Source organism: Mauremys reevesii, linkage group 11, assembly GCF_016161935.1.
Source record: "Mauremys reevesii isolate NIE-2019 linkage group 11, ASM1616193v1, whole genome shotgun sequence".
Taxonomy (NCBI): Eukaryota; Metazoa; Chordata; order Testudines; family Geoemydidae; genus Mauremys; species Mauremys reevesii.
Window position 1 is genome coordinate 75282369 of NC_052633.1, and position 17436 is coordinate 75299804.

At 57.2% G+C, this 17436-nt stretch overlaps 1 protein-coding gene across 1 annotated transcript in view; it reads right to left on the reverse strand.

The window, feature by feature from the left end:
- Positions 1-2212: 2212 nt before the first annotated feature.
- The window catches only part of LOC120374802 (motor neuron and pancreas homeobox protein 1-like), a 45278-nt gene continuing 30054 nt past the window's right edge, over positions 2213-17436 (reverse strand). Inside the window, exons 4-5 of the mRNA XM_039495071.1 lie at positions 3585-3745; positions 2213-2570 (exon numbers count right to left, since the gene is read on the reverse strand). Of these exons, the coding sequence (XP_039351005.1) occupies positions 2274-2570; positions 3585-3745 (458 nt within the window). The 3' untranslated portion in view covers positions 2213-2273. The remainder of the gene's footprint in view (positions 2571-3584; positions 3746-17436) is intronic.

The following is a 17436-nucleotide window of genomic DNA, read 5'->3' on the forward strand; positions in this document are numbered from 1 at the left end:
AGCTGGCAGGACGGGTGGTTGGTTAGTTGGATGGCTGGGTAGGGCTGGCAGGCGGGTAATTGGTTAGTTGGGTGGCTGGGTAGGGCTGGCAGGATGGGTGGTTGGTTAGTTGGATGGCTGGGTAGGGCTGGCAGGCGGGTGGTTGGTTAGTTGGATGGCTGGGTAGGGCTGGCAGGCGGGTGATTGGTTAGTTGGATGGCTGGGTAGGGCTGGCAGGATGGGTGGTTGGTTAGTTGGATGGCTGGGTAGGGGCTGGCAGATGGGTGGTCGGTTAGTTGGATGGCTGGGTAGAGCTGGCAGGCAGGTGATTGATTAGTTGGATGGCTGGGTAGGGCTGGCAGGATGGGTGGTTGGTTAGTTGGATGGCTGGGTAGGGCTGGCAGATGGGTGATTGGTTAGTTGGATGGCTGGGTAGGGGCTTGCAGGCAGGTGACTGGTTAGTTGGATGGCTGGGTAGGGCTGGCAGGTGGGTGATTGGTTAGTTGGATGGCTGGGTAGGGCTGGAAGGCGGGTGATTGGTTAGTTGGATGGCTGGGTAGGGCTGGCAGGTGGGTGATTGGTCAGTTGGATGGATGGGTAGGGGCTGGCAGGACGGATGGTTGGTTAGTTGGATGGCTGGGTAGGGCTGGCAGATGGGTGATTGGTTAGTTGGGTGGCTGGGTAGGGCTGGCAGACGGGTGGTTGGTTAGTTGGATGGCTGGGTAGGGCTGGCAGGTAGCGATTGGTTAGCTGGATGGATGGGTAGGGCTGGCAGGCGGGTGATTGGTTAGTTGGGTGGCTGGGTAGGGCTGGCAGGCGGGTGGTTGGTTAGTTGGATGGCTGGGTAGGGCTGGCAGGTAGTGATTGGTTAGCTGGATGGATGGATGGGTAGGGCTGGCAGGCGGGTGATTGGTTAGTTGGATGGCTGGGTAGGGCTGGCAAGCAGGTGATTGGTTAGTTGGATGGCTGGGTAGGGCTGGCAGACGGGTGATTGGTTAGTTGGATAGCTGGGTAGGGCTGGCAGGCGGGTGGTCGGTTTGTTGGATGGCTGGGTAGGGCTGGCAGACGGGTGATTGGTTAGTTGGATGGCTGGGTAGGGCTGGCAGACGGGTGATTGGTTAGTTGGATGGCTGGGTAGGGCTGGGAGGCGGGTGATTGGTTAGTTGGATGGCTGGGTAGGGCTGGCAGGCGGGTGATTGGTTAGTTGGATGGCTGGGTAGGGCTGGCAGCCGGGTGACTGGTTACCTTTCAGCATTTGATACATTTGCTGCAGACCCCTTAGAATTGGCGAAACGAGAGAGGTGTCGTCGTCCTTCCGTGGCTCTGCCCCTGGGGCGGGTGACACCCACCTCGGTGCCAGCACGCAGAGAGTCCACGTTCCCCTCTGCACACAGGCTGGCAGGGTTCCTAGGTCACAGCCAACGCCAAGGAAAGTCGGGTCAGCAGAGTCAGTAAGTACCAAATCCCGCAGCGCATCGATCAAAGCCCCTTCCCCGTGTGCAGGCAACGAGAAACGGACCCTGCAGCAGCTCCGGCAGCCTGCAGGACACTGGCCGTGGAGCTGCACCCGAAAGCATTGGGGAGACCGCGGCCAGCCGCTGCTCTCTAGGGGTCAGAAATGCATTGGGAGGAGTCCCTCTCCCCATGAATTTGCTGGGGGTCTCGCGGAGAACGTGAGTCAGGAAAAGGGCAGTGGGTGTCCCACACCGGGCGGTGGATGAGTGCGGTGACATGGGGCCGGGGATCCCTCCTGGGGGGCATGTTAATGTCCACCCGCCAGGGCCTCCTCGCTCAGCACCCGGCAGAGGCTTTGATCTAGACCTGTCCTGCAGCACTGCCCCCTCCAGGCCTGCCTGGGCACCCTCATCTGTGAGACCCATACCCCCAGCTTGCAGCAGAGCCCTCGTGGGGGGGTTAAGGGAGGGGCCCTACCCCCTATGTATTGGTCTTGGCCCCCTTGTAAGGAAAAGCACCAGCTTGCTGATACACTGTAGCAAACATCTTTATGGGGGAAGAGCGGGGGGGTCTCAGTCCAGCCCACCCTACCCCCAGCCGCCAATACACACCGATAGAATAATTACGAGTTAAATAGAATCCAAACACACATAAATTAAAGGAGACGGGCAGGTGCCACAGAGTCTCCCCAGTGCCACGGCCTGGGTCGGGTCTCTCAGTCTGCTAGCAGCGGAGGTGGCCTCAGCCCCGGCTCTGTCTGGCTCGCCCCGGCCCCCTCGCTCCGGCTCTGGGCTGCTCTCCCTGCTCTGTTTCATGGGGTGATCGCTCGGGGCTGCCTTTCATAACGCTGAGCCAATCTTCCTGTCCGTGGAGCTGAACTGCTCCTCTTCCTCCCCGGAGCACGAGGAGCCCGGGCTGTAGCCGAGCTCTGCGGCGCGGCGGTGCAGGAACTCCACGCTGGCACCGTGCCTGTTGAATTCAGGGCCCTCCTCCTGCCCCTGCAGCTCGCTGGGCAGCAGCTTCTCGGCGGCTTTGCTGACCCCTCTTTGCTTCTCAGCCTCGGCTTGGGCCACCTGCTCTTTGGCTTTCCGGCTGCGTTTCCACTTCATCCTGCGGTTCTGGAACCAGATCTTCACCTGCAGAAGACCAACAGGAGGGTGATTATAGGGCCTCCCCAGCCGCGCACCCGGGGCAGCCTCTCCCAGCGCTGACACGCCACCAGCCCCAGGGCGGGGCACAGCACACGCGTCGTCATGTTATACTGCCATGAGCGCAGAGCCAGGCCCTGCTGGGCCAGGCGCTGATCACACCCCGTGAGAGAGTCCCTACCCCAAGGAGCCGAACAAATTAATAGATCATCCCGGGTCACCCGTCCTGGAGATCACCCCCTCCCGGGTCACCCGCCCTGAGATCACCCCCTCCCAGGTCACCCGCCTTGGAGGTATAAACTGTTTATAACTGCCCTGATCCCAGCCCCTAGTATAAGGGTGGATCAAGGGCATGGCCAGAGTGCTCAATTCTACAGCTGTCCTTTGCCTCCTAGGAACACCGGGTGCTGGGGAGACATTTAGAGCAGCGCTGAGGTTGCTCTAACTTACACTGGGGGCTGGTCAGGTGCCTACACTGCCCTAGAATGCAGAGATCAGAAAGGTTAAAGCCACCCTAACTACCAGCCCCCAATGCCCACTCCAAGCACAGACACGGCGTCATGGAGAATCAGGGTCACTGGTGGGATTCCAGTAGCCCCAGTGCTAGAACATGGGGAGCGTGGCTGCCCTGGAGGTTGGGGTTAGGAGGGGCCCCCAGGGCTGAGTCTTAGGGATATAGCATTGTGTTGGGGACACACACACACACGGACTAGAGGGGCTAGAATCAGCCCAGGGTCCCAGAACGGTGCACACACACACACAGAGGGTGCCAGACCAGTAGCCCTGGAGGACAGCGCGGGGACGGGCCCTGCTGCTGGGTGACCGATTTCTGGATGGAGTCGCTGTGCTAGTAAAAGAGGCAAATCTTCTGGGGTCACCATTGCAGGACGGGAGCCCAAGACCCATCGGCCCTGCCCCTCGCCCATAGGTGCAGAGGGAGGCCAGTGGGCAACTCCCCCCGCCCCCCCTTTTCCCATCCCCCAGCTCCTGCGGGGACCGTACCTGCGTCTCCGTCAGCATCAGCGACGTAGCCACCTCGAAGCGCTTGGGCCTGGACAGATACTTGTTGAGCTTGAACTGGTTCTCGAGCTCCAGCAGCTGCTGGCTGGTGAAGGCCGTGCGTGGCCGGCGGCATTTGCCCATCAGGCCGGACTGCGGAGGGGCTGAAATGCAACGAGCGGGCACAGGTCAGCGGGCGGGGGAGGGGGGCTGGGAGCCGCAGCGAGCCCCTCCCTGAGGGCAGGGCCAGGCATCTGCCCCACCCGGTGCTGAGCACCTGGACCCAGGGTCAAGTCCTGCTTTACTGCACATGGCTTGGGGCGAGGCTCAGTCGGATGCTCGCGCGGCTCTGCCCTGCAGGGGGCGCCCCAAGGGGCGGCCGCTATAGAGTGGAAGATGCTCATCCCCCCGGCAGGGGCGCTAGCTAAGGTCCCTGGCCCCAGGGCAGCAGGGGAGCAAACGGGGCTGCTGGGGAAAAGCCAGGGCGGGGGGAGGAAGTGGGGCTGGGCAGCAGGAATTTGGGAGCCGTGACCCATGAAGACAAGGGGGCATTTCGCTGGTGACCCAGGGTTAGGCGAGGTGGGAGGATGGAGCAGACGGGACACCCCTGCGAAGCTGACGGGTGGGTGCTCGGGGGAGGGGAGGGGCGAGGGAAGCCTGACGCCCCTTTGGGTGGGGGGGGAGGCACTTCCTGAAGATGGAAGAAGTGTCCAGGGCCGAGGGACAGTGCAGGCGGCTGGGAGGGTCTGGGCTGCGGGACGTCACTAGAGGCAGGGAGGAGCATGGGCATTTGGGGACACTGGGCCTGAAATCCCGAAGCTCCTTAGAAGTGGGAGGAGCCACCGGTGCGTGGACCGTGACCCCGCCCCCTTCCCTGCCCCTGCCCAGCCTCCAAAGCCCCGCCCATGCTCCACCCCATCCCACCCCAGGCCCTGCTCCCGCTCAGCCCCTTCCCCTGAGGGGCCCCCTCGCCTGCCGCCCGCACCTCTCTGCCTCTCAGGGGGTGAAGAGGTGCAAGCAGCAGGCGGGGGGGGGAAGGAGGAGGAGTCGAAGAGGAGTCGTGTGGGCGTGGCCACAGGGCAGAGTGGGGGCGTGGCCATGGGGTGTGGGCGGGGCCACAGCCCAGGCACTGTTCGGCGGCAGCGTTCCGAAGGCGGCAGGCCAGCGGCACGCCCCCGAAGGGAGGTGCGGCGCATCCCGTTTGGGGAGGCTTGGCCTCCCCTGGCCTATTGTGCCCGCCGCTCATGAGGAGGAGAATTCGTGGCATGTGGGCACTGAGGGTCGCTTCATCGCAAACACGCCGAGGGGCACAGAGAGGGGAAGTCACGCAAGGCCAGACCATGGTGGGGCCCCTGGCCCAGCTCATTTCCCTGCAAAGTGGCCCCGTCCCAGCTGGGATTCTGCTGCCGAGACTCTCTGCAGCCAACCCAGCGTGGGTGGAGCCAGACCCCACTGGCCAGCCCATGTGCCGTAGGACGTGGTGGTTCGGTCGGGGACGCTCCCCCTTTGGAGGAGCAAAAACTGAGCAGCGCGTGTGTGAACGCCTGGCGCAGTCCCAGGGAAATGAGGCCTCTCCCTGGTAGCCAATGCTGCTCCCCAGGGAGCCCCTGCCTGGCCACATCTCAGCGCCCAAGAGCCAGCAGGGCTCCCCAGAGGACCCCGGCACAGGCTGGCGATGCGGTGCCCCCCGGGCCCGGGGCAGAGCAGGGGGTGCGGAGCACTAAGTGTCGTTGTCAGCGCCTGCTCGTCCAATAATGGGTTTATTGCCCAGCTGATATTAAACTGGCAGCGACGTTATCAGGGCTCCTTTGGCGATTGAAATCGATTCCGTTAGCGAAATGAAAACTCCTTGATTAGCGTGAAGTGTATTTGATTACCCCCAGCTGCCAAAGTCTGTGATAAGGGCAGCAGCCCGCGGAGCGGGGCCCAGGGCCTGCTATCTCGCTAATCACCCCTTATCGCAGGGCCGTGCTGAATCAGGAGAGAGAGGAACAAAAGAGCCTTTGAGAGCCCAGCGCGGCGTGGCAGAGACAGGGCACGCACTGTTTGATTCCCCTTCATCTCCGCTCTGCCCTCGGTATTGGCTCTTTGGGGCTCCACTTTTACGGCCCTTCTTTAGGAGAACAGCTGCTATCGAAACCAGCAGGCCCGTGGCGGGGTGCGAAGTGCTGAGCAGGAGATGGAGGGGTGATGGGGGAGAGACGGCTGGGGGTCAGGCTGGAGCCAGGTCCCTGGGCGTGTCACAGCGCTTGGCAGTCCTGCGCGTTCCTCCCAAGTCTCTGCATGGAGACGGCTCTGGGACAAGCGAGGCAGGGGGCTGGGAATGAGGCAGACGCCCCCAAGTAGAGAGAGCTAGTGAGCATTAGCAGCCTGCAACGCTGGCAGCACGTCCGTGCTGAGAGGCCGCGTGGGGCTGATTCCCAGCCGCACAAGGCAGACGTGGCCTGCGGTCCGTTGCACGGGTGCAATGACAGCACAAGGGGCAGAGTGGCAGCGAACGAGGCCCAAGGTGGGCAGGAGGGTAGGACCTTCAGATCAGCTTTTAGCTTCCCACCCGGAGACGCCGTAATGCCCATTGGAAAAGGGAGGAAATCCACAGTGCCGGAGCATCCAGTGGACTTAACGCCGTGAGATCACAGCGTGCGACCCAACACTGAACGTCTGACACCCAGGAGATCTGCCCCACGTCCCCAGAGCCAGCGACTCCCAGGACAGTTCGCACCATCCTTTATAACCAGGAATTTCCTGTCTCCAGCACTTCTCCGCCAGGTGGCTCAGAGCCAATCACAAACTTTAGCTCAGTTTTAGCGGATGCATCTCACATGTAGCCTGCACCCATGGCACCTTGAACATTGACCTTCTCTGGTCCCATAAGCTAAGCCGGGGTGGGGCTGAGCCAGGATGGGAGTCCCGGGGGGACTGTAGAAAGTGGGGTGAATGATGCTCTTCCCTCTGGCTCAGAGCTGTGATGTTGAGGTTTAATAACAGGTCACTAACAATCCAGAGATGCTCTTTACTGGAGCTGGGGTGTTAACCCCAGAGTCCTGGCCCCACTCCGGCTCTGGTAATCCTATTCTACCTCCCTAGAGCCCCCTGCGTAAGGCATTCTGCTCACTTCCTATCCTACACGTCTCTGCCCTGGCACTGAGCCCTGCTGAGCCGGCTGCCCTCCCCTGGCAGAGGAGCTGATTCATATGGTTTATAAAGCACTTTGGGCCTTTTGGGATGCAGGGTGCTTTACAGATCTGTCCCTGTATCCTGTGCAGACGTCAGTCACTGCCCTCTCCCCTAGGACGGCCTACAGCTCTGAGCCGGCATTCACGACACAAGCTGACGGAAGGTGTCACCGGAAGGAGGTGATTTTATGTTTTAAACCCCACTATAGACAGGACGTCCCTGTTAAAATCGAAACCTGATTCACATTTAGATGCCATTGCTCTTTATGGAGCACGGCATCGCACCGAATAAGGACGTAAAGCTTTGACACCGAGTGTTATTAGTGGCTGGTTCGTGGGAGCGTAGCTAGGAGCTCTCCCTGCACCCAGCCATGAGCCTCGGGCAGGGAGCCGCTTAGAACTGCACCACAGCTAACAACAAACATTTCTCCAAGATCCCTCTGCCCATATAGTCAGTTCAATGAAACTTGTAAGAGTATCTCTAACAGCACCGACTGGTGGCTCCCAGCACTATTACAAGGAATGCACCTTGCCCTCCTTTCCAAAGAATCCCCCTTAATACGCATAAGGAAATGGAGCTCTGTAGCTCTCAGAAACCTGCTAGGAGTCTGCAAAGCCCAGCTGTTACCCGCCCGCCCCACATCTTCCAGTGGCTGGTAGTGACACTGGGGGCCAGGGGCGGCTCCAGGCCCCAGCACGCCAGGCACGTGCTTGGGGCGACAAGCCACGGGGGGGGCGCTCTGCTGGTCCCGTGAGGGTGGCAGGCAGGCTGCCTTCGGCGGCTTGCCTGCGGAGGGTCCGCTGGTCTCGCGGCTTTGGCGGACCTCCCCGCAGGCACGGACCCTCCGCAGGCAAACCGGCGGAGGCAGCCTGCCTGCCGTGCTTGGGGCGGCAAAATCCCTAGAGCCACCTCTGCTGGGGGCAGAAGCTTGGTGAAAACAAGCCGACAACACATGGAATTTGCCCCTTTTGGTTCTACAAGAGGATCAACCTTTGCTGTCTCCAGGCGAGAAAACACCTGAAATAAGCGGAGGGTCTGTTAACCTTTTGGCACCCGCAGTGCCACGCACCCCCCAAAAGCAGAGATCTCCTTGGGCCAGCCGGCTGCAAAGTGCCAGGGTCCGAAGGGTTAAAGCTGTCAGTATATTCAGGGACTGACATCTGCAGGGCATCATCTCAAGGAGTGTATTGAGGAAGCAGATAGTAGCCAGGAAGGGGAGGGGGAGGTTGGGAGGTGTTAAAGGAACTGGAACATGGATGTGACCTGGAGCTCATGGATAGATGGGTCCAAAAAGGGAGGAATTTCATAGGCTTTGGACAGGGACACCCCTCCTCTGCCCGCCCTCACTGGCTCCGGCCACCCTCAAGTGCTTGCTCAAAATTCACAAGCTCGTGAGAAGGATACGGACAAAGCAGCAAAACAGGGAAATTGTCGGCATGGGAACTGAAGTCAAAGGTACCAGGAAGGAACCTCCCTGAGCTAATAGCAGTGGGCAGCCCTTAGACAGCACTTTCCATTGTCACCGCTCTTTACAAACAGGAGTCAATTAACTGGGGATAGGCCACGGAGTTAATGGTGTGTCATGCGGGGATTTAATGGCTGTTGCATTAACTGAACGTTATAAAGTTGCACTGGGTTGAATCACAGGTGCCAGGTGCCAGGTAAGAATCTAGAGATCAGACTGTGTCAGACACCACGGCTAATAGGAAACTCAGCAAAAGCAGGAATAGAACTCAGACCTTCAGGATGCTGGCAGACCAGAGGCCAGCTCGTGCCAAGGTCCCCGGGTCTCACCTGAGCACTGAGATACGTAGCTCGGCCTAGTCTGACTACCCTGTGTTAGTGCTATTAAAATCAGTATTAGAATGATCAGAACGTGTTTAGGGTTTAGACTTAGTCGAATGCTTGTGAGTGGCTTCCAGCATTAATCTCAGTTATAACAGCTGTGTGCCGTGTTGCATGGTAATATTGAGCATTTGTGTTACAAGCCTCTGTGACTGTAAATCACCAGGCAGGAGAGAGACATTAACTAGTGCAAAGTGCTGGTCTCCAGCTGAAGGTGTTATCTCCTGGCCAGCCGGGAAGGTCCAACTCCCTACGGCTATTGTGAGACGAAAAAGAGGACAAAAGACATTGCTTGTTCTCTCACCCCCCACCCCTGTGAAGATGAGTCTTGCAAGTGGATTCCTTCCATCAGCTGAGCTTGCAGCTCTGAGCACAGGGGAGAATGGGAATAAACCCCCCTTACAAGAAGGAACTGTATCTCTGTGCTGCTTGGACTCTCAGGTGCAAGGTTTACTAGGCATAAGTAAGAGATCCCCTGTGTTTAGCACTGGTTAGCCCTAAAGGACATATAATGAAATACATCCTAGAATACTCCAGGTGCTGACTGAGGAGATATCTGAGCCTTTAGCAATTATCTTCTAAGAGTCATGGAAGACGGGAGAGATTCCAGAGGACTGGAAAAGGACAAATCTAGCGCCCATCTATAAAAAGGGGAGTAAGGACACCCTGGGAATTACAGACCAGTCAGCCTAACTTCTGTACCTGGAAAGATATGGAGCAAATAATTAAGCAATCAGTTTGCAAACACCTAGAAGATAGTAAGGTGATAAGTAGCAGTCACCTGATAGCTTTCTTTGACAGGGTAACAAGCCTTGTGGCTAGGGGGAAATGGTAGATGTGGTGTATCTTGAATTTAGTAACGCTTTTGATCCCGTCTCACATGACCTTCTCATAAACAAACTAGGGAAATGCAACCTAGATGGAGCCGCTATATGGTGGGTGCAAAACTGGTTGGAAAATCATTCCCAGAAAGTAGTTATCAGTGGTTCACAATCAGGCTGGAAGAACATATCGAGTGGATATGGACAGGGATCAGTTCTGGGTTCAATTCCGTTCCCTATCTTCATCAATGATTTAGATAATGGCACGGAGAGCACACTTATAGTTTGCAGCCGATACCAAGCTGGGAGGGGTTGCAAGTGCTTTGGAGGACAGGATTAACATTCAAAATGATCTGGACAAAATGGTCTGAAGTAAATAGGATGAAATTCAATAAGGACAAATGCAAAGTGCTCCACTTGGGAAGGAACAGTCAGTTGCACACAAACAAAATGGGCCATGACGACCTAGGAAGGAGAACTGTGGAAAGGATCTGGGGGTCATAGTAGCCCACAAGCTAAATATGAGTCAACAGTGTACAGTGCTACAAAAAAAGTGAACATCCTTCTGAGATGTGTTAGCAAGAGCGTTGTGAGCAAGACACAAGAAGTCATTCTTCTGCGCTACTCCACGCTGATTAGGCCTCAACTGAAGAATTGTGTCCAGTTCTGGGCGCCACATTCAGGAAAGATGTGGACAAAGTGGAGAAAGTCCAGAGAAGAGCAACGATGAAAGGTCTAGAAAACATGAGCTATGAGGGGAGATTGAAACAATCGGGTTTGTTTAGTCTGGAGAAGAGAAGCCTGAGAGGGACCTGAGAACAGTTTCAAGTACATAAAAGGTTGTTACAAGGAGGAGGGAGAAGAATTGTTCTTCTTAACCTCTGAGGATAGGACAAGAAGCAATGGGCTTAAACTGCAGCAAGGGCGGGTTAGGTTGGACATTAGGAAACACGTCCTGTCGGGGTGGTTAAGCTCTGGAATAAATGGCCCAGGGAGGTTGTGGAATCTCCATCACTGGGGATTGTTAAGAGCAGGTTGGACACACACCTGCCAGGGCTGGTCTAGATAATACTTAGTCCTACTCTGAGTGCAGGGACTGGACTAGAGACCTCGCGAGGTCCCTTCCAGTCCTGGGAGTGTATGATATAGAGCTTGCTGATTATAGAAGCTTCTATTACTTTTTGAAGTTTAAGATAGTAACTCATTTGCATGTATCTGTTTACCTGCTTTAACCTCTCTTGTTTCCTTTTTCTAGTTAATAAATCTTGGTAGAGTTTATTACAGGCTTGGCTCCAGGGTGTTTGCTTTGGTGTGAGACCCAAACAGCCACTGGCCTGGGGTAAGTGACTGGCCCCTGGGACTGGACGTAGCCTGAATGTTGCTGGGATTCGTGGTGTGAGGGACGAGCTAGCACAGAGATACGCTCCCCGGGGGACGAGGCAGACCGGGGTACCCAAGAGGACTGTCCCAACGCTCTCCCAAAGAACGGCCAGAGCTGTGCAGGGGACTCCAGCGGCCCGCTCTGGGGAAGGGCCCACGGTCAGTATGGGGGCTCAGCGCTACCGAAGGCCAAACAAGAGCTGGCAAGAAAACTCCATCCTCATCCATGGGCAGGGGAGATCACTAACCAGTGACAACTGCAGCTACTGTCCCACAGCCAGGCCAGGCCAAGGGAGTCCGAGTGCTGCCAGAGCTACCCCCTTGCTCTCCGCTCAGCACCCGCTCCCCAAAACAGGAGGCTGAGCCCAGGGCGATAGCGAGAAAGCCCGTCAGAGCCAAGGGACGGCTCCTGAGAAGAGAGGCCTGGGCCATCACACTCCTGGCTCACACCTTTGCAGGGATCTTCCCCATCCCAAAACAGCAGGGATCAAAGGGCCTAGAGCCCCCCACACACACCAATATCCGCTCCCACCCCCAAATCACCTGCTGTCCCAGGGTCACTGGCCCCTGTAAGCGGGAACGGGCCCAGTTCACCTGGGACTAATTAGCTGCCTCCCAACAGAGCCTGATGGGGGGCGTCTGTAAAGAGCCAGGCAGCAGTTAAGAAGGAGCAGCTGAGAGCGGGTGAGAGCTGCGTGGAGACAGCAGGAGTTGGGAGCTGATGAGAGCCACGGGAGAGAACTGGCCAGAGCTGGGAAACCCTGCTGAGCAGAAGGTCCACACCGAGGCCCCGGGCAAAGGGAGGCACCAGGGTGACGTTGCACTCCGACTCCGTATGTTTTATGGAAATATGCTTATAAGTGTGACTATGAGGTAAGTGGAATATGCTTTATGCAAAGGGTCTCTTGTAAGGTATCATTACAAAGCTTATAACCTACTGACTATGTTCCTCCTATTCGTATGAATGTATCACTCTTGTATCTGAAGCTAGAAATAGGAAGTATAACTCCGAGGTCCTACTGTAATTATGCAAAGTGGGGGCCATTAATGGTGGTTTGGAAGCTTGATGGCTCCCATTGACTAGAACAATTGGTTGTGAATTATCTGTTTACTTGCAAACCCTCCTGGGTGTATGCGGGCCAGCCCTGGAAGAGTGGAGGCTGGGGTCTCACAGGACATGTGACCATGTCACCTGATCCTGGAATCCATCTTAAACCTGGCGCTTTTCCATTCAGAGGGAGGGGTGGGGACCCAAGAGTCCTGCCTTGGGCCAATTCTAGAAAAGAGTTTAGAACAGAACAAAGGGGGGCTGCAGTCATAAGAAAACCCCTAGTTAACACCTGAGCTGGAACTAACAAGGACTGTACCGGGGGGAAGGATTGGGCCCAGACTAGGAAGCAGGGGCGGCTCTAGCTTTTTTGCTGCCCCAAGCACGGCAGGCAGGCGGCCTTCGGCCTCTGGATGGTCTGCCAGTCACGTGGATTTGGCGGCAGTTCTGCGGTTGATCTGTCAGTCCCGTGCCTTCAGCGTACCCGCCGCCGAATTGCTGCCGAAGCTGCGGGACTGGCAGACCTCCCGCAGGCATGCTGCCGAATCCGTGTTACCAGCGGCCCTCCCGCAGGCATGCTGCCGAATCCGTGTTACCAGCGGCCCTCCCGCAGGCGCGCTGCCAAAGGCCGCCTGACTGCTGCCCGCACAGGGACCGGCACGCTGCCCCCCCGGTGGCTTGCCGCCCCAGGCATGAGCTTGCTGCGCTGGTGCCTGGAGCCGCCCCTGCTAGGAAGGAGTCTAGTCTGTGAAAGAAGCTTCTTGGAACATCTCTGAGGGGGAGATTTACCTGTAATCAGTTTCGTAATGTATTAGGCTCAGACTTGCGTGTTTTTGCTTTACTTTGCTTGGTGAGTTACTTTGTTCTGTCTGTTATTATTTGAAACCACTTAATAAAATCACTTGTGTTTATTAATAGGCCCAGAGTAAGTGATTGATACCTGGGGGAGCAAACAGTGATACAGAGGCCGAACAATTAACGAATTTACCTTGTATAAGCGTTATACAGAGTAACCCGGATTTATTTGGGGTTTGGATCCCATTGGGAGCTGGGTGTCTGGGTGCTGGAGATAGTTGACTTGCTGAGCAGTTTTTGGTTAAAGTCTGCAGCTTTGGGGGCATGGCCAGGGCCCCAGCATGCCAAGCGCGTGCTTGGGGCGGCAAGCCGCGGGGGGTGCTCTGCCGGCGCTGGGAGGGCGGCAGGCAGGCTGCCTTCGGCGGCTGCCTGCGGAGGGTCCACTGGTCCTGTGGCTTCGGTGGAGCTGTGGCACCAGCGGACCCTCTGCAGGCACGCCTGCGGGAGGTCCACCGGAGCCGCGGGACCGGCGACCGGCAGAGCGCCCCCTGCGGCATACCGCCGTGTTTGGGTAGCTACAACGAGTCAGGAAAAAGATCTTGGAGTTATCGTGGATAGTTCTCTGAAGATGTCCACGCAGTGTGCAGAGGCGGTCAAAAAAGCAAACAGGATGTTAGGAATCATTAAAAAGGGGATAGAGAATAAGACTGAGAATATATTATTGTCCTTATATAAATCCATGGTACGCCCACATCTCGAATACTGTGTACAGATGTGGTCTCTCAGTCTCCTCAAAAAAGATATTCTAGCACTAGAAAAGGTTCAGAAAAGAGCAACTAAAATGATTAGGGGTTTAGAGAGGGTCCCATATGAGGAAAGATTAAAGAGGCTAGGACTCTTCAGTTTGGAAAAGAGGAGACTAAGGGGGGACATGATAGAGGTATATAAAATCATGAGTGATGTTGAGAAAGTGGATAAGGAAAAGTTATTTACTTATTCCCATAATACAAGAACTAGGGGTCACCAAATGAAATTAATAGGCAGCAGGTTTAAAACAAATAAAAGGAAGTTCTTCTTCACATGGGCACTGATCACTTTGTGGAACTCCTTACCTGAGGAGGTTGTGAAGGCTAGGACTATAACAATGTTTAAAAGGACTGGATAAATTCATGGTGGCTAAGTCCATAAATGGCTATTAGCCAGGATGGGTAAGAATGGTGTCCCTAGCCTCTGTTCGTCAGAGGATGGAGATGGATGGCAGGAGAGAGATCACTTGATCATTGCCTGTTAGGTTCACTCCCTCAGGGGCACCTGGCATTGGCCACTGTCGGTAGACAGATACTGGGCTAGATGGACCTTTGGTCTGACCCGGTACGGCCTTTCTTATGTTCTTATGTTCTTATGTTAAATGTCTAGCGCCGCCCCTGGGCATGGCCCAGACCTGGGTCTGTGTTGCAGCAGGCTGGCGTGTCTGGCTCAACAAGGCAGGTTCTGGACTCCCAAGCTGGTAGGGAAAACGGGCTCAGAGGTCACTTCAGTACAACAGGTGGCCGTCCCAAGGGGGTCTCTGTGACCGAACCCCTCACAAGCAGCTCAGGGCAGGCTGGGCCGGGAGAAAGGCTTGACTCCAGAGGGAGGTTCCCATGAGAAGTTGCTCAGCACCGGCAGGACTTGCCCGTGAAGGGGCCTGAGGAGCGGAGCGCCGTGGGGAGCTCGCTCGCTCGCAGGAGCCTGAGCTGAGGCTGTGGGAGAAGAGTTGCAGCAAGCGCAGAGAACTGCCAGAGGTGCTCGTGGCTGTGGGCTGACCCGACCTCACTGACCCACACACAAGGACCTGCGAGGTCCTTCTGAGACAGAAATTCCTAGAATGGGGCGGTTCTTAGCTAACCCAACCCCACTGGGTGATGCCAGCGACCTCGGAAGGAGAACGCCCCCTTCTGATTTGCCAAGAAACTCCCGAGGAGACGCCGCGCCCAGGAAAAGCCCCAAAGGGGCAGAACCAGCCAGGCCACCATCTTCACAAGGGACAGAAGAACCCAGGCTTCCACCTGCTGCCGTGGCTGCTGTTGACCACTGGTCTCTGGCCGTGCAATACCACCATGCCGGAGAGAGGCCTGTGCTCCCCAGGCTGGCCGCTGGGGGGGAGCTGTCCGGCAACATGCGACATCTAGACTTGACGTCTGCCAGCCAGTAACCCCGGGCCAGCCAGCTAGTCCATTGATACTAATCAGCCAAGCCGATAAAACTGACAGCTGGTCTGTTCGACCCCGTACCAGCTTCCTGAGAGAGAACGAAACTACCAGGGCCACAATCCGCTGCCCCCTGCAGAAATATCGACCTGGTCGTAGATCCCAAAGCCAGAAGGGACCCTTGTCATCACCTAAGGTGAAGCTCCTGCCTTGTTTGCTGTAGCTAACAGAACCGATCCCCCTGGAGCCCAGGGTGGGCCTGGTGGGCTTTTCCCCGTGTCAGGGCCAGGACTCCGAGGAGCTGGGGCAGACAACAGAGCTGACGCTGACCCACGTGACCCACTGAACTGGCTATATCTGCCTGGCCCCACAGACGGCGCTTAATGGCCCCCTTCTACACCCTGTCGTCTTGGGCCTGTTGCCTTGGCTTTTCCTCCTGGGACCCGGGCTCCCCCACCACCTGGTTTCCTTCCTCTCGCTTTCCCTCTGGGGGTCTTAGCCACAGGACCATTCTGGGAGGTTCTCCGAGCCCCACACTTGTCCCTGGCTACCTCTTCCCGCATGGCCACATCCCTGCAATTTAACTGCACCCCTCCCGCACTGCCAAGCCTGGCCCTACCCTGCGTGTCCCACTGGGCCATCGCCACGCCAGGCACCGTCCCAGCGAGCAGGCGTCTCAGCCACGTGCCCAGCTCACCCGTCCCCTGTCCCACTTGACTCCGCCGGGCGGCCTCCCGGACCCACCACTCACAGAGGTTTAAGGCCAGAAGGGGCCATCTGGTTCTAGACCGACCTGTAGATCAGGCCCCGCCAGCCATGCACTGAACCAAACTAAGGCAGCTTCCAGGAAGGCCTCTGGGCTGGCTCTGGAGACACCAAGAGCTGGAGAAGCCACTGCTGCCCTGGGGGAGTTTGTCCCAGTGGCTAATCGCCCGCAGAGCTAACAATTCCTGAGGGAATGTGCCTGGCTTCAGCTTCCAGTCACTGGCGCTTGCTCCGCCTGTCTCCACTGCAATAGCTTACAGAGCCCTGTTAGTGTGTGCTGGGTTCTCCCCGCGGTTCACTCCCCTCGCTAGACAGGTCGAGCTCACTCGGAGGCGTTTTCCCCAGCACTTGAATCATCCCTATGGCTCTGTTCTGTGCCTGTAACACGGGGACCCAGAACTGAATGCCACATTCCTGTCGGGCTCACCAGTGCTGTGTACAGAGGTAAAATTACCTGCCTACATCCACTTTTATCCCCTAGTTAGACACATTAGCCCTGCTTGTCACCACTCGTCTTCGGCTGTTTGTCCACTCTCACCCCCACAGCCTTTCCAGAGTCACTTTTGTCCAGGATCCGGCCCCGGTTCTGTAGATCTGCCCTGCAGCCCTTGAGCCTCGGTGTCTGGCCTCACATTTGGCTTTATTAAAATCCATTTTGTCTGAATGGGCCCAGCTTACCGAGTGGGACCAAGTGGGGGATTTTCTTGTTTTTTCCTTGGTTTTCCAGGGTTGCAGGCGGGTGGGGGGGCTCAGTGTCCCCGGGTGTCACTGGTTTAACGAGGGGAGGGGAGAGGGAGTTTGTGGGGACACAGGACCGGAGAGGGACTCGGGACCCGGCCGATGGCCTGGAGGATGGAGACCCCAGTGACCGGTGACCTGGTGACCTGGAGACCCAGCTCAGGAGTCGCAGCCGGTTCTGGCCAGTGGGGGACAATGGGCTGCGGGGAGAGGACCCCGGTGACCTGACCAGCCGGCTCCAGCCCGAGGGGCCAGAGCGGGGCTGAGAGGAGACCCAGGCCTGCCTGTGTATGACCCTGTTTACCTGGAGAGAAGCCAATGGACAGAGGGGGCCTGGGGCCGGGGATATCAGAGGCCCAGCTGGGAGCAGGGGGGCTTGGGGCTGGAGAGGGTGAACAGGCAGAGCCCCCCTGGCTGCAGGGGGACTGGGATGTGCTGGGCTGAGGGAGGCCAGGCCTGAGGCCCGGAGAGTTTCCTGTGCTGGGTTCAACCCTCAATAAACCCTCCTGTGTTACGCTGCCTGAGAGTTGTGGACTCCCTGTGGGGGCCCACGGCACAGACAGACGTGCTGAGGCTCAGAGAGGGGCGGCTCCAGGAGGTGGAGGGGCCTGACCCCGAGAGAGAGTGGCCCCCGAGAAGGGCTGTCTCAGTGAAAGGGGCACCCCGTGACACCGAGCAATCCACTGCCCTGTCCTCAGCATCATTTACCACTCCGCTGCTCGGTGTGTCATCTGCAGTGATTTGATATTTTCTTCTAGACCACTGGTGCCAATCTGGAATAGCATCAGACCTAGAACTGATCCCTGCAGAACCTCACGAGAAACGCCCCCGTTCAGTGAGGATTCCCCAGTCACAACTACCTTAGAGATCTGTCAGTCACCCCCTTCTTTCGTGATTTGTGATAGTGCTGATTTGTGACGGCACCTTGCAGAAGGCTCTGTCTGTTACATCGACGCAGTCACCTTCATCATCCAAACCTGTCATCGCAAAGGATGAACTAGGGTTTGTTTGACAAGACCAGTGTTCCCCAGTGCCCCGGCCTCCTGGCCTGGCATCCCCAGTGCCCTGACCTGTCCTAGCCCTCCCTCCTCCTGCTC